The following is an 18127-nucleotide window of genomic DNA, read 5'->3' on the forward strand; positions in this document are numbered from 1 at the left end:
CGCGCGCTCGAACATATGTACGTAAAAGTACAATAATCTTGGACGCAAGGATAAATCCCATTTCACCCCATTCCACCTCTAACTAGGCCAAAGAGATCTCCCAGATTATGTCTGACTTGCCCTGCTTAGCGTTGTCGCCGATCTTGATGCTGTTCAGGGCAACAGATACATATACACCTATATTTCAAAAGATTACACTAGACGTGATAAATGTCACAAGAATGACCTCCAAAATACGTATCAAAGTAATGTTAAACACGCGTCTTTGAAGATACTTCTCTGAGAACGTAACACGTAAATGGACCACGTAGGCGTATACAGCGTGGGTGCGCACATTAAATGTTTTTACGTGCAAACAAACACTTCGGCGTAGAGTGTAAATGACTGGTTAAACTCTCTAAACACATTACATATTTGCAGAGGTTACATCGCATTTGGAGTAATTATTATTCAGCATATGAATGTTGCTGTTCGTGACACTTTGTATTAAAATATGTTAAGATAAGTTATGTTTACTTTTAAAATGTCGTCTTATCTGTCCGTAGGCACGATGCGTTCTCCTTTCATACACTTAAACTTCCATCATAAGGTTATAATATATCAATTATTAGATTTTTTTCATCACCGCCCTACTCACTGTAAAACACCCAGCCTCATATAATTATATCGTCCCCAATAACCTCATACGAACTACATTGCATTGTGTTCCCTTTTGCCCGTAAAGATCCGGGTTAGAATAGGTCTTCAGCAACCCATGTTTGCCGTAAAATGCGACTATGCATGTCGTAAGAGGAGACTAACGGCATCGGGTGGTCAGGCTCGCTAACTTGGTTGATGCATGTCATCGTATCCCAATTGCGTGGATCGATGATCATGATGTCAATCACTGGATTGTCTGGCCCAGACTCCTTTATTTACAGACCGCCGTCACACATAAATTGCTGAGTGCGGCGTTAAACAACAAATAAACAAACAAACAAATCCCACAAAATTCAGCCTTCATGCCATTTACATCCGTTTACAGTTAATGCAAACTCGAATGGAAATCTAATAATACATTTTTGGCCTAAATGAATTATATTTGCACTTATGGCACATTGAAATACCATTTGTGTTTTGCATGCATATTTCACGTAGAGCTATTCTGATCATAGGCTAAACACCATATATACACCAATAAAAAATATTACACTTTCCATTCCGTCAAAGGAATGGGTATCTAAATCAATACAGTTAACATAAGGTGTTTTTATGTCTTCCCATTAGGACATTTGAAGAAAGAAAAAAAGCTATATATTTATGTTTAGACCCCCAAGGTACTAATAAACAAACACATTTCCCACGTCTCAGATCTGTTTAAAGATTTTTTTGAATGCTAAAGATAAACATCATATATAAAATTCTTTTTATTACGTGAAAGCCATAAACAATCCCCTTTTACATAAAAACGCAATAAATACAAAGTAATCACCAAAATCTAACCTTGACGTGACATGAAATTCGAGACTGTAAAAACTTCAATATTCAAATGCACTCCAGAGGCTATGTAACCGAAATGTGGCCAAACGTTGACAAATGTAACTTACCGACTGAACCAGTTGAATAGCTGCACACCCGCTGCCTACTGAACGCGACAAACATTACTGAATCGATTTAAAATTTGAAACAAATTTGTTTCGCCTTGGAGGTTGTGATGGGTAACGGTTCTTGGTCAACTTCCGGGGCAAATTTTATGACGTTGTTGCAAAGGGGTAAATTAAAAAAAAAGAGTGAGTGAGTAGAGTTTTACGCCGCTTTTAACACTACTCCAGCTTTACAATGGCGGGCAAAGAAGTGTAACTCATTGTGCCCATAAGGATGTGAATCTTCAACGTGAAGAGTTAACCACTAGACGATGCAAACGCATGTCACGTACCAAAAACATAAATCATATACTCTCTCTGCAACCTCACCGCAGTCGACGATGAGTACTATACATGCCGTTTTACTATATAAACTCAATTTTTGCTACTTGTCCAAGCAGTAAGTTTCGAGGAGACGGTGGAGTAGCCTACTGGTTCGCTCGTCACGCCAAACACCCGGATTCGATTCATCACATGGGTACAATGTGAGAAGCCCATTTCTGTGAAAATCATACTCACTCACTCTCTTCTTATTAAGTTCTAATACTCCTAAAATGGAGTTTCCTTTAAAATCTATCCTTGTTCATTCATAATGCCGTATCAAAAGAACATGTACCACTGGCGTAAAATACAACATCATAGCATTGCATGAATGACATGTGGTCTATCGGTTTTGAATTAAACTGTTACCCACACTCTTTCAAAAAATGACACACTTGCTTGTTGAAAGTTGAAAGTAATATCAATTAAGAGGTATAAACCATCTGGTGTCCTACGTTTATAGGAGTGGCGAGCACATTCATATGTGTTTTATATGTCCACATTTAAAGTATTTCATATCTGAGGGCTTTTCTTTTGAAAATATTTATTTACTGTAAATGAAAATTATCGAAACTGATATTTTATCATAGACATATAAACCGTGAAAAGAAATTCAATCCAACGTTTTCTGTCTGAGTATAGTTTTGAATTCAAAGAGCTCACAAATTTACGTCTTAAAATAACTATCAATAACATTTATCATAAAGGATTTTTAACACATGTCGAATAGAAGCATAACTTATATGTAGTTCTTTTCCATCGTTTGGGAGCATCTACAAAGATTTAGTTCGAAAATAAAAATAAAAATAAACCAGGATGTGATATTATACAAAGTTACAACGCGATGACATAAATACATATAATAATCCATGTCAAAGTTGAAATATTTCGAGTTATGCAAGGTTCGACACATCCGATAATGATTACTAAAGAAAGAATAATCAGGGCTTTTATTCAAGACAACCGTACGCTCGACATATCAAAGTTCGACACAACGGTGTTTGACTGTACTAAAATAACGATTGTTTTATACAACACTACGTAATCAGCATGTACCGGAAACGAAATAATGACATAACTGTTTACGTAATGAGAGCATATCCACACAATCATTAATTCAAAAGCATCGGAATATTACAAAATTACACCTGATAAACATTACGAGTATACACATGTCGAATAGAAGCATAAACATTACGATTAAACTATTTCTACAAATTGGTGGAAAATGGTTGGAAAACTCATTCCTTACGGGTACAGTATCTATGCTGGGTAAAACTAGTTAATGTCCGATTCTGAATGTTTTTTTCCGCATTTCCTTTTTGCACTTTCAAATGAAATTTCTCTTAATATTTGATGGGTCGGGAAATACAGAAAAGACCATTGAACATAGCCATATAAATCTTTTAAACAAGTTCAAGATTGATAGGTATAGTCTCTAACATTTAACATTTAGTTGCAACCGATGACTTAAAACCATTTCAGGTTTTAACGATCCTCAGATTCAAATCTGGACTCTGAGTAAGATGAGTGGACTGACACCGACGAAATATTCCGAACACCGTTCCCGTGATATTTCCCCAGTTGTCCATTACGTGTACAGCGCTCTGGGTGTCCGAGGCTACGCTGTCAGAGTCGGCGTTGCCACCTTCAACGTACATCGATCGGAACGTTGCAAAGGGGTTGGTCGTCGTGTCCCTGGCCATGTTGATGTTGGTGACACGTAGTTCTGTCCTCTCAACAAGAGGGAGGAGGGTCAAACTCGCCGTGCCACCGTCGGCATACACCACGTCAAGGGTGAGATATCTAGGGTTAATTGTTACTTTGGAAATTGGAGCACTTGGCCTCATTGTTTTGTCCGTTTGACCAATAAGCACTGAAGATCCGAAAGGTATCCATGAAGCTCCTGGTGGTGTCATTGGAAGTAAACGAACATTTCCATCTTGATAGAGAACCATTATCTGGCACCAGCCATTATTTGACCATGGGACCGGGACATAGAATCGTATATAATGGGCAGTCCATGACTGAGAAGTCGTTGACAAAGTCACCTCCATCGTTGTATTTTGCTGCCACCAGAAATCCACATGCAGACCTTCGATAATAATGTCTTCTTTATAGATTTCAAACATTCTATCGCCTTCAAAGGCCCGTCTTTGGATGTAAAAATGGTTTATAGTAATAGTTTCTGGGTGGCTTGTTACGATTACCAAGATGACGTGATTTGCATTTGCACCCAAGATATAATCAGGAACTTGCCATTCAAAGGTATGAGATGCGTTTGTAAACTGGTACGTTTGTAAAGTTGTGTATCTGTTAAACTTTCCCCGGCAGAGAACTGTGACCGTAGCAACATCCATGATGCCACTTAAAGACAAGGAGATAACTCCACCCATCTCAGAATTAAACACTCCCTCTTTTGGTGTGTTAAGATAGAATAAAAGACCAAGATGAATTGTTGCAATACCGTGGCTGTTAACTTGTGAGCCCAACACACTAAGAGTGTTCGGGTCAGTGAGGTTGAGAATGGACTTGAGGTTCACATTGGTATAGTTCCAGAACACTGCTTCAGCAAAGGAGCAATTTTCAAAATCTTGATAAATTTCATTTCTGAAGGAATGGTACATTGGTAAGGTTGCACTGATGGTGTATTCACTGACAGATTCATGAAACACGGGGATATGAACGTTATCCTCCTCAGCGCATGCTGTTGGATAACTTTTCTGAGTGATATAACCTTCTGATACTGACTCTCGCTGAGGGTTTTTAAGCACAGGAGTATCCTGAGAACATGGCAGTCTACAATGCAGAATGTCCGTATTGAGATGATCATCCGCTATTTCTATCACAATTTTATCAATTTCGAGGCCCCAACGATCAGTTTCATTGGCATATATGCTCAATCGATGCATCCCACCTGTAACTATCGTACTTCCGAGTTCACCAGAATGATAAAATATGTTCCAGGATTGGCCGCCAGTGTCATGTCTTCGTGTCCGGAAAGAGCCAATGGCCAAGTTGTCCATGCCGACACTGACGTTGTCAGAGTGACCATCGTTGGAAAAGACAACATCTTTGACAGTTAGGTTTGTCGTCTGTATGAAACAGATCGAGAATATGATAGAGCTCCCCTGGTAGAGGAGGACAGACTGATACCCAGATGCTTTTGATCTGTAGTTTCTGATATGTTGACCTTTCGAGTCCTCGGCCTCTAGCGTCCAAAGCGCCGCTGACGTGAACTCCGTCCACACCATCAAAATTAAAACGACGACCTGACTACAGTTCATCTTTCTGAAAAATAAAAGTCATTCATCATTCACTTAACAAAACACTTTTATTCATAGTTGAGCTATAATGAAATACTCACGCCAGAGGCTGATGGAAGCAGTTTTGATTTCATCATACTGGGTATCTTAGTGTGTGATCTTTATTGCAGCCAGTCGGCGTTCAAGTTTAGAAACAGACTCGACATATTCCTCTCAGCTTATCTCTCCACTCTGCTCCAGCTTCATAATCCACCAAAAACTCTTCGATCAACACCTGCTATCTGTTCCTCAGTATAGACTTTCCAGCTATGAACTAAAGATTTTCACTGTGGCTGCCCCAAAGTTATGGAATGATCTTCCACTTGAGATTAGACTTTCCTCAACATTTCAGACATTGAAAGCAAACCTAAAGACACATTTGTTCAAAAAAGCTTTCCAGAGTGACATTTGAATGTAGCTCTTTGAGCAATCTTTCTACATGGAGGCTAGCGCATTATAAGTGCACATTATTATGAGGCTCATCATCAGCTCAGGGCCCCTGCCCCCTCTAAACACAGCCCAGGCAGCGAATGGGACTTTTCCCAGGAAGTGCTGCCTAGTCAAATCCACCCAGAACTTTTCGGAGAATGTGCAGACTCCCCAATACTGCAGCCTTCTGCATTACCCAGATTGTCAGAAGGCTGTATTCCTGGTAGCAAACCCGGGTACTCTCCCGATGTCAGCCAACAGATTGGGAGGTACCAAACCTAAGGCAGCGAGAACACTTGGGAGTCGGACAACCTGGTACTTTGGTTGCAAGCGTGACATTTCGAAAGTGAGGCCTGGATTTTTGTCATGTTTTCCCTCAATCTTGTCAATCACATTTGTGTCAAAGGGGACAGAAAATTCAATGATATAAATGATTTCATTGGATTTATCAAAAAGGACAAGATCAGGTTTGTTGGCCTGGATATCATTTTCAATGATGCCATCTACATATTCAGGGTCGTACCATGGGTGGGCCGCTGTGTCTAAACTACAAGCATGACGAAGTAGGTAATAAAACGATCGAGCTACACCATCATGTCGTTTAAGATACTTATTTTGTGCCAAAGCTGGGTATCCACTGACAATGTGTTGGACAGTCTCATTAAATTCATTACATAATCTACATTTCATATTTACATTTTGATGCCAAATCACACATTGACGGTTTCGAGTGGGAAGTGACTGGTCCTGGGCAGCAAACAGAAAACCTTCTGTTTCACTTTTCAGGCCAGACGACTTCATCCAAGTGAAGGACTCTGCAGGATTGCTGATCTTCTCAACACACTGCAGATAAAGTCGAAACAGTGGTCGATCAGATAGCCTGTCCTTTAAAACGTGAGTCTGGGCCGACTTGATATGGCACTTCGCTTGGTTGCTACTCATTTCTGTACCGTCCAGCAGTACAGAACCATCAACAAAATCAACACCGACATTGAGATTATGTCCCACATCCTTGGCTCGTTTTAGAAAACTGTGGAATTATTGTTATTATTTTATTATTATTATTATTATAATTATTATTATTTTTATTCCTCCTTCCTTAAGTCCTCACTAGTGCTCGCTACTCAAACATTCAGCATAGTGGTCAACCATTATATATTTCGTGGAATGTGGATTTTGTTTTTAAAATTATATTATTATCTCCTGAAAGATATTGAAAAATTACTTGTTAGTCTTGTCCGAACATTGATTAATTTTTAATTGAATCTAACGAACCGAATATTCCTATTGTTGGGTTTTAGTGCGCCTCCCGCAATACACAGTACAAAGTATATCCATTCTAGAGAATAGAAGAGCAGGTTACAACCAAATGTATTTTTATGCAATTAGCGAATTAAAGCTTTGAAATGTTGTGGCGAAGCTTAGAGTAGGACTATTACAATTAGGAAAATTAATAATGAAGGTAGGTTGCAAAAAATCATCGAAATATGCATGAGAGGGTATAGCGGATGAATATACAGTGACAGTGTTTCAGATTATATGTACACGGCGCCTGTTAAGATCAGTCATATACAACTCTATACAATTCTATTATTCTTTGAAACTTTGTTTACAAATACGTAAAAACATATGTTTGTAGTTTGGGTTATTGGTATAGAAATTAGGAATATGTTTCTTTCTTTCTTCCGTATAGAAAATACATTCAAATAAGATATTTAATTGATCTCTCTGCAAGTTCAAACAATACTGGCACGTCGCTATACTAATATCATTAACTTTTAATCTTCCACACAGTTGAATATTTAAAATTTTAATTAAAGATACCACATCTGAACATTATTAAGGATCTCCGTAGTTGCGGAAATGATAGAGCTTGTAGGCAGATCCCGGGATTAATGTTTAAATGTAAAGTATGTGTGTGTGCTATTAGGATTAAATACTTACCAAACACATGTATCACTAATGTAAATATGCATATATTTAAAAGATACATTGCCACAAACTATACAGAACGAATGTAATCACAATGCCTGTTTTATCATACGAATGAAAGAAGAAAGTATTTGTTAAACAATGTTTAAAATTATGTATGTTACCACTACCATACATGTAAATTGTTATTATATATGGGCCTATGACTTTCATACTGAAAAGATATAGATTGATAATGCGCGGTATATTCACAATATAGAGCAGTTTCTGGCATTGGCCTGTGACGATTATGTTTAAACTCATTGCCTTATCTTAGTTCAAGGCGCACAGCAAAAACTCATTTCATTCAATAAATGTAGGCAGAACCCTTCATATGTTCTCTTGAGATTTAACGATAGTACAGGTAACGTTTTCTTGTGAAAAAAGAAATGCCTACAGTGAAGTTTGAAACCTTAAAAAATGAAAATATCATGACAAGATTATTATACCAACTAATGTCTTAGTGGTCATGTCATGCTAATTGTCTCGGGCGTCACAGTGCTCTTCATAACTAGAATGCCATGTTCGGGTAGTTATAAGTTTCAACGCCCACACATTTCAGCGAAACCGACTTCGTCAAAGATCATCTGTACGTTCCAACAGCTCTCAAGTAACTAACAACTGCCCCACAGCAGCAATAACAGCATGTGCTGTCGTTAATTACCAGACCTGCAACAACTTCCTTTTGATAACACTGTAACGTCCTGATGAGTCACGGTCTAGTCATCTACCTGTCATGTGACGAGAAATGGTCTAAACAAAATGGAAATAAAAGCTGTAGGTTCACCGAACACCGCAGTAAGTGCTGGTGACGTACCCGTCTCAGTGGTTAGATTTAAGGCATGTGGGTTGGGGTTACGTGTGTACTGTTAGTCCTCACTCAGATCCAACAACGACACGTAAACTTCTTCCAGGTAGCATGTGAGTGAATGGTTAAATGGTTAAACACCGCTTTTCAGTTATATCGTGGCATGTTACCCCAATGTAGAGGAACGCCCAAGGTTATGCAGGTCTTAGACATACATGGGTACTGGCAAATGTAGAAACACAATCAGGGCGAACCTGGGATTCAAACCCATGGTCATAGGTGTCTGGCTACCCTAAGAGTGCAACTCTGCACAGCAAATTGCGGCTCTTTAGATGAATGTCCAACCCGTGCCCCATTTGGAAACCCAACAGTTACTCAGTCAGCTGGTTTAACGCCATGTTGAGCATACAAAATCTAGCACATCACGAGAGAAATATCCAAAGAGATGCAAGAAAGAAGTTTCCCACCTTGGTGAAAACCATTGGAAGAAGTTTCTGTGGTGCTGCAGCAAATGCTGACTATATTTACTTGTATGTTTGTTGTTTAACCCGCAGTCGACAATATTCCAGCCATATCACCCAGAATAGATAGCAGGAGGTCTTGCATTACGTTGTACAGGGTTTCTACTTTGACGTCATAGTTTCATAAGGCCATGATTCATAAACACATGCTCATGATGTAGTCGGAATCGTACAATCTACTCTGCTTTATGTGGCAATTTCTATTGGATGTGGAAAGGGTTTTGTCGCTTTATTTATTTGGAAGCTTGTCTTCAGTTGAACATTTTCTACTCCCATCTATATTGTATTGCGACGGCAGAGCTATTTGGTAATTTCAGCTCCAATAGACATTTTCCCAACATTTCGTTACTATGATAGATACCCAGGAACACAACCAACGTCATTTGGGCACAAATAATGGGCTTCGCACATCGTAACAGTTTGAGGATTCGGACCCTGATCCTCAGCGTAACGAGCCAACCATTAAGTTATACCTTCGTCCATTCGAGTGGTAAAAAATAATATCTACAAAACCCAACACAATACCTATATTTACTTTAACCTCTACTGTCAGTTTTCAAAACATGTACAAATATGTAATTCTTCCAGCTGCGTATAATTGTGCTGCTCCCAAAAACGATTTGATATTGACGTGCGGCTACAAAGAGTGTTTTCCTAATAGAATACCCACATCAACAACAGGGAACAATAGGGCCACATGACTTTTATTATGAAAAATATTTGAAAAAAGATACACAGAGGACAGGTAGAATGTTTTGTTCTTTAAAGTCAGGGTAACATCCAGAGTTGAATGTGTGTATATTTCCCTGAAAAAGGATTCAAATCACATATGCAGTAGCAAATTCCATGAAATTGGAACTTATCCCTGCATGATACCCAAGTAAAGATCGGGGCTTTGTGTAAGATGTCGGGAGTGACAGCGACGCAGGAAGCCGAACAACGATCCGCTGATGGTGCCCCATCTGTCCATGATGTGTTCAGGACTCTGTGTGTTGGAGGCTACGGTGTCACAGTCGGCGTTGGCGCCTTCTATATACATCGACCGGAATGTGGCAAAGGGGTAGGCTGTTGTATTCCGAGTCATGTTGATGTTGGAGAGACGTAGTTCTGTCCTTTCGACGAGGGGGAGGAGGGTCATGGTTGCCGTTCCGCCGTCAGCGTACACCACGTCAAAGGTCAACGCTGCCGGGTCAATCTTCAGCTTGGTGATTGGTGCACTTGGACGAGCCTCTATATTACTTTGTCCAACAACGATAGAGGAACCAAATGGGATCCAATCGGTGCCATCAGGAGTGGTAGGAAGGAGTCTTACATTCCCATCTTCGTACAGAACCATTACTTGGCACCAGCCACCGGACCATGGGATTGGGACATATACCTGGATATAGTGTGTTGTCCAAGTGGTCGTAGACGTGGTCAGTGACACATCCATTGTCTCGTTCGTCCTCCACCAAAGGTCTTTCGTTACTCCATTAACCACGACATCCCCCTTGTAAATGGTGAAAAATGTGTCTCCCTTCGTTTCCCGTGTCTGCAGATAGAACTCGTCGATGTTCACGACATCACTCTGGTTTGATACTAAAAACAGGAGAAGATCGTTAGAGGTTTGTGTCCAAGTGAAATCAGGAATGGGCCAGACATATGACGGATTGTTGGTTGAAAATCTGAACGTATTCAATTGAGTGTACCCAGTGGCGCTTCCCCCTTTATACAGAAGGGTGACACTTGCGGCACCGCCTATTCCACTTAGAGTTAGGTGGATGTTACCTCCGATCTGAGGGTCTGCCAGATTGACGACTGAAAATGCTGTTCCAATCTGGAGTGTCTTTGTCCCGTCGGGGTTGACAGATTTAGCTTTCAGGTCTAGAGTAGCCTGGACTGATTGCTGTGCGGTTCTTGACAGAGACGCTACGTCAATGTTGGTGAAGTTCCAGTAGACGTCACTTGCAAAACTGCAATTGTCAAAATTGGGGGCTCTTTCATTTTTGAATGAGTGGTATGCGGGAAGTTTGGCTGTGACTACATACTCGCTGACTGAATTATGGAACACAGGGATAACGACATTGTCTTCTTCGGCACAGGCGGTCGGGTAGCTTTGCTGTGAGATGTAGCCCTCAGGGACAGAACCCGCCGGAGGACCTGTTAGAGGCGACACGTCCTGGGAACAGGGATATTTGCAGAGATAGATATCAGAGTTGAGATGCTCGTCGTCGATCTCCATAACAACCCTGTCTATTTCCACTCCCCAGAAGTCAGCCGTCTCGGCCCGCAGCACCAGTCTGTGAATCCCGCTGCCTGCCATGATGCTACCTAGAGTACCCGTGTAACGGAACACATTCCACAGACGACCAAAGTCTGTTCCTGAAGCCGTGTTGAACTCGCCAATGACTATATTGTCAAACGTGACGACGACTCGGTCAGGTCCCCCGTCATTGGAGAACACGATATCTCGGAAGGTAACATTCGTCTCTTTCATCAGGCAGATTTGGAAGATGAGACTTTCTCCCTGACTAATATGCGCCACTTCTTGTTGAGAGGCAGCCAATCGTCGGTTGACCTGGTGACTACCCCGGGTGAGTTCCCCCTCAAAGGTCCACTGTAGAGCTGATGCCTTGCTCAGCACCAACACCATTGTAACCAGAACCACCACTGCTTTCATCGTGTCCCTAAAATAAAACAGTTGATTCTGTTTATTTTTTTGAAACGAATTGATACGCGTTTATGTTTGACAAACCGATCAGAAATTACATTTTTAAATGAACATCATTCAACAAGTCGCAAAACATCAAACTTTAATGCATTATGCAAACCAAGGCAGTGTCTATGTGGTTCAAAAACATTTCGAAAAATACACAATATATACCCAAGGCCACTGGGTAAGCAGATATCGGAAACCTAACATGCGAGATAAACATGTATTATGAACATATCGTATCGTATGAAAGACATCTTCAGAGTTTTAGTAACGACTGACATAACGACATGATTTGTATTCATTGGGAAGATTGAATAATGTCCTGATCAAAAGAAATCTTATTATTAGTACTGCACTTCTTCTATGATGTTTCCTGTATCTTTTTGAATTCTTATTAAATAAAAATATAAATAAATATACATAATTAAAATTATAATTGCACCGCATTGTTCAACATGTGTGATCAAAGTAGATCATGTATGATCAAAGTAGGACATGTATGATCAAAGTAGAATACATTATATCTTATTATGGACACTATGCGATTATTCAAGTTTTAAGGTTCGCATTAATTAAATGAAAACATATTTTAAAAAAGAAATTATAATATACATACCTTTTCCTGATCTGTTCTTGTCTTTCACTATCAGCACAAGCGATAGAGCAAAGCGTCGACAAAAAGCCGTACCACCACCACGGCTGATAGACATAAAGAATGGGTACGAAGACACTCCCCTTATATAACAGTTGAAATCCAAATAGGGCACACAAGACTTAATGTGAAACATTAACCTTGTCACATATGCAAATACAGCTCGTTTATTCTTTATAGTAGAATAAACACGCGTAAATAGTTGAAAGGAGAGGCCTATACAGAAAAAGCAATTTGTACTGGGTTTGACTATTTGGAAGCACCGTGGCAACACCCAATACCTTGGACGGGTGCATCTCAGTGTTGCGATCATTATCGCCTGTAGTTACATGCATTTCAGTCTCGTGTAACGTGTTTGGGATGATCAACATACAGATCTGTACTATGGTTACTCTTACGTATTACAGTTACTCTGCAGATGAATGATGTGCAAATATTTAATATAATCAAGGCTTTCAGGTTCACACGCCGTCTAAAAATATCACCTATATAATCATAGACTGAGTTCGATGTCAGTTTAAAACCGGGTATCTTATATCTCCCCTTACTTTAAACCATGGGAGTTTAAGTATTTGAATCTATAGCTTAATATTCAATGTAAAAAATCGCTCATATTTCTCAGCTTTTATGGGATCGGGATTTTATTGCTGTGTCCGTGTAGGTTGCCATTAATATGAAGCAGGGGGCACGGGTGGCCCAGTCGTCTAAGGCGCCGCGATTCGCCGTGCAGAGTTGCGTCCCTTGGGCACGCCAGAAACCTATGGTTGTGGGTTCGAATCCCTGTTCGCCCCGATTATGTTTCTAGGTTTGTCAGCACCATACCCGTACTCGTAGGTTTCACCGAAGTGGTAAACGTCTTCGGGCTTTACCCCAACATTAAGCTGACACGCCGCGATATAACTGTAATACTGTTAAAAGCGGCATGAAACCAGACTCACTCACTCACTCACTCATATGAAGCAGCATATACAAATACCAACAATGTGTTTTGGTGTTTTTGGTTTACAAATGTAGGTTGGTATTTTCGAAACAACCGACACACACACACAAAATCATTTCCCTTAGCTTATTCAAGTTTCAAAAGACATATAGCATCGTAGAAAGTATTTCCGTAAAATGTATGGGAATTAGGTAGCCTAGATACCGCACGGTCGTCGTGAGAACCGACTATAAAGTGGATCATGTGAATCACGTGTGACCCATTGTGTGTACTATGACTGTGTGGGTGTCTCAGCTGCAATTGTACCCTTGTGTATGTATTGTACCTTGGTGTTCGTATCACGATGTGTATTGTATTCTTGTGTATGTATTATGATACATATTGTATCCTTGTTTGTGTATACCCTGTAGTAAACAATGTGTTTAGGTCCTAAACATAAAGCAAAACACGTCCCTTGTCTATGGGTCCATGTGTCTAAATGTGAAACCCGTATACCAACTTTGAAATTGATTGTAAGTAATTAAAAAAAATAATTTTTTAGTGTTTAATGGGGATGTGTGTGTGTGTGTGTGTGTGTGTGTGTGTGTGTGTGTGTGTGTGTGTGTGTGTGTGTGTGTGTGTGTGTGTGTGTGTGTGTGGAAATGTTAAGGGCCTACTGTAGCAATCCGCTATACTGTCATTGTTAGCTTCCCTTGCCTGTATGAGAGAAATACTATCGTACAGCAACAAAACATGTATGAACACAACACGTAATAAACCACGGCGGGATAACAACCTGCAAACTTGCACGTTGTAGGCCTTCACTCTTCCTCCTGTGCCGCGGAGACACAGATGTCAGTTGTCATGGTCACCATTCACTAAGCGTGGTATAGTTGTACAATCTGTTGTTACTGTTGTATCAGGTTTGTTGTAAGTCCTGCGGATATATATATGCTATGCAAGTTTGTGTAAATTCTAAACATGCTTAAACTCTTAACATGTTACTAGGTTGTGTTGAGGAGGAATTTAGGCTGGCAGACGATAGCTCATTCATATGTTTAGACCAACATGTGTTTAGATATTAAACATCAAATGTGTACTATTCAGTTTAGGATTAAAACACATTCCTAATCATGGTTAGATCTAAACATGTCTTGTATGTGTTTACATTATAAACACATTTTCATCAGTGGTAACCAATTTTATTCTGATGTATGTATTGTATTCTTTTTTGCCCCGATGACATGTGTAATAATGCCATAAGATCCGTAGGTTAGTACCATGATACTTACCCTTATCTGACGTAAGTACCATGACAGGTATCGAATCCAGGGGTGTGTATCATCATACGTATCGTATCCTGGCTGGGATATTTTGTTCTATGTCCTAGTGTAGACGCCTGTACAATGATGCGTATTGTGTCCTGGTGTACACGCCTGTATAATGATGCGTATTGTGTCCTGGTGTACACGCCTGTATAATGATGCGTGTTGTACCCTGGTGTAATCGCCTGTACAATGATGCGTATTGTGTCCTGGTGTAAACGTCTGTACAATGATGCGTATTGTGTCCTGGCCTACACGCCTGTATAATGATGCGTATTGTGTCCTGGCCTACACGCCTGTACAATGATGCGTATTGTGTCCTGGTGTACATGCCTGTATAATGATGCGTATTGTGTCCTGGTGTACACGCCTGTACAATGATGCGTATTGTGTCCTGGTGTACACGCCTGTATAATGATGCGTATTGTGTCCTGGCCTACACGCCTGTACAATGATGCGTATTGTGTCCTGGTGTACACGCCTGTATAATGATGCGTATTGTGTCCTGGTGTACACGCCTGTATAATGATGCGTGTTGTACCCTGGTGTAATCGCCTGTACAATGATGCGTATTGTGTCCTGGTGTAAACGTCTGTACAATGATGCGTATTGTGTCCTGGCCTACACGTCTGTATAATGATGCGTATTGTGTCCTGGCCTACACGTCTGTACAATGATGCGTATTGTGTCCTGGTGTACATGCCTGTATAATGATGTGTATTGTGTCCTGGCCTACACGCCTGTCCAATGATGCGTATTGTGTCCTGGTGTACACGCCTGTATGATGATGCGTATTGTGTCCTGGCGTACACGCCTGTTTAATGATGCGTATTGTGTCCTGGTGTACACGCCTGTATAATGATGCGTATTGTGTCCTGGCGTACTCGCTTGTATAATGATGCGTATTGTATGCTGTGGTTTACAGGCACCCATCATAGACAGGAATATTGCAAGCAAATACACAATCCCGCACGCACGCACGCACGCACGCACGCACGCACGCACACACACACACAAACTAAAGAGAGGTTAGCCAGTCTTCTAATGAATTGTAGGCTATCGAATATCACCACTGATTAGATCAGTTGATGTTCTATTTTATGACACGTGGACATGGATAATTGTGATCACATATGATTAACAGATACAAGAACAGTTTCCATAAATATAAGTAATCTCAATTGTGAGTCCATTGTACGTTTCCGACAATATCGGAAGCACGTGTTAATGAATCACTATCAATTGGTGATGATGCCAGGTGCATGTATGCACGTGTGTGATCTGATCTGATCACAAAGACGGTAATCCTTTTATTAAATCTAAATAATAACAGTTGACATTAATCTCCTTAAACAAACAAGTTATTTTGCCTTTAAAATATACATTTATCAGAGCTGTCATATAATATAGTGTAAAGTTTCAATATATAAGTGTCAAGTATATATAAATATAAGAAGGATATATGTTTGTATAAGTAGTCACAGGTCCACATTCATAAATACAAACGCCATTTTGTATTAGTTGGTTTGCGGATTTCGAATTATTACAAGTTTAGATTTAGGTGTTTTTAATGTATATACCGTTCAGATGAGAACAAAGTCACACCTAATCACACATAATCCTGCACCATGACTGTGGAATCAGCATCAGATAGAACAACATAGAGGAGATAAATGAACTGTGGAATAAAAGATTATAATAGACTATGTTAGTCGAAGCTACTCACTGCTTGGGAAACTGGTGACGATATAAATAAAATTCATCGTCGCAGTGTCTCGTGTCCTGGAGCACTGGGTCAGACCGGGAAATAAGTTTTCATTTTGTTCGTAGGTGAGATTATCAGAAGCAGACAAAAGAAGCGTGTGGGGCAGGATACGACCATCTTTTCACGAACACCTGGTACCATGGTTATTTGATAGTGATTCATAAACTCCTCTACCTGATATGGTCAGAATCGCACAATGGATTTTTAGAGATTTCTTATAAATATGGAAAGGTTGTTTTTGCTTTTATTTACACAATATTCCTGATTCCCTATGGGTGGACGGGCATGTGAATCCAGTAATTAAACATAATAGGCCTAACTAAGACTGCAGAGTACGATAACCATCACTGACAGTCAGACATATAAGCTGAACAACATCCATGTCAGGCCAAGGTGCATACGAAAATGGATTATTTCCCAAAAGTAATAGGAAACTAAATCACAAACAAACTAGAAACACTAAGTTAGTGAGTGAGTGAGTATGGTTTTACGCCGCTTTGTAGCAATATTCCAGCAATATCGGGACACCGGAAAAATTGGCTTCACACATTGTACCCATGTGGGGAATCTAACCCGTGTCATCGGCGTGACGAGCCAACGCTTTAACCACTAGGCTACCCAACTGCCCCCACAGTGTTGGTAACAATGAATGATACATTGATTGATTCACCCTGAAAGAAGAACGTGTTATGTTATTTTTGCTCAATTCGAACGCCGTGTAGCTTTGAGGAGTGGGTCCATTAGGGCATTGCTGCTTATAACCTGTTGTTACTTCGGAGACGGATTTTCACGAATTCATAACTTTGTCACCGGATACCTTCCCAGCAATCCACTCCCCCCCCCCCCCCCCCCCCTTCCTCCAGCTTATACTTTGGTTAACTGTTGTTTAACGCCGCAGTCAACAACATAAATTCGTGCTATATCACGCTGCCATGAACCAGTCATTGAAAGCACGAACACTCGAGGACGTATACAATCAGCCGTTACAGAGCCTGACCACAAGATATGCAATCCCTTCAAACGACAAGCAAATGATACCAAACACCGATTCGTCCCCGGTTTTCCAATTGAGGTGTATTCAATTATCAAGAGGATATAAAATTCATTCCCTCTTTATTTGCCGAGGTGACCGAATATAACATCGCGAGAGCCCCGGGTCTCTCGTTTGGTGGAACTCTGGAACTCTGGATCTCTGGAACTCTGGAACTGTTGATCATATGCCAGAATGTAGAAACCGAACGATGTCTTGTCGTGACATCATGTTCCACAGAATATTACTGTATGCATTTCGGAATAGTCCCATTTGCAACGATAGTTATATCAAGCACTAAAAACACAAGGCTACATACCTCCTACGGGACACTTTCTGACTGATACGACCCGGTGCGTTTCTAGAGATCCCAGGCCTTTGACTGCAACGGTCTGTCACCTTTCACTCCTCTCTAAGTTTCATCCGTGTTATTATATATATGATAGACAATGGAGTGGGGTGTTGTATCCCTGACTGCAACCGGATATTATCTCACCCCGACAGCTAAATTGATCACTTAAAATTCCACAACAACACTGCGCGAAAAGCCAGATTGTATACCTTCAGAATATAGGCGAACTTGACGGATAATGTATGCCGAATAGAATCTGCGTGAAGTAAGTTACATTAAGTATGTAAAAGACATTTCGTCCATTGTGTTATTGCTACCATAATGTACATATATTTAAAACAATTACAATTCTACAATCACTTTGAATATTTTGTTATATTCGGCTTTCGCGTAAAAATATTCACAATGAATT

The 18127-nt window shown here is 40.3% G+C and overlaps 2 protein-coding genes across 2 annotated transcripts; both read right to left on the minus strand.

The window, feature by feature from the left end:
- Positions 1-1097: 1097 nt before the first annotated feature.
- LOC139449595 (uncharacterized) lies at positions 1098-17783 on the minus strand. Its single transcript, XM_071231059.1, has 2 exons — positions 17683-17783; positions 1098-5234 (listed from the first exon to the last, which is right to left on the minus strand). The coding sequence occupies exon 2, from the start codon at positions 5228-5230 to the stop codon at positions 3425-3427; it is 1806 nt and encodes a 601-aa protein (XP_071087160.1). The 5' UTR covers positions 5231-5234; positions 17683-17783; the 3' UTR covers positions 1098-3424.
- On the minus strand, positions 9837-12358 carry LOC139450685 (uncharacterized). The gene is made up of 2 exons (XM_071232489.1): positions 12289-12358; positions 9837-11643 (listed from the first exon to the last, which is right to left on the minus strand). Exon 2 carries the CDS (start codon positions 11634-11636, stop codon positions 9837-9839), a length of 1800 nt encoding a protein of 599 aa, XP_071088590.1. The 5' UTR covers positions 11637-11643; positions 12289-12358.
- Positions 17784-18127: the final 344 nt, after the last annotated feature.

Source organism: Haliotis cracherodii, unplaced genomic scaffold (genome assembly GCF_022045235.1).
Source record: "Haliotis cracherodii isolate W230 unplaced genomic scaffold, xgHalCrac1.p SCAF_8, whole genome shotgun sequence".
Lineage (NCBI taxonomy): Eukaryota > Metazoa > Mollusca > Gastropoda > Lepetellida > Haliotidae > Haliotis > Haliotis cracherodii.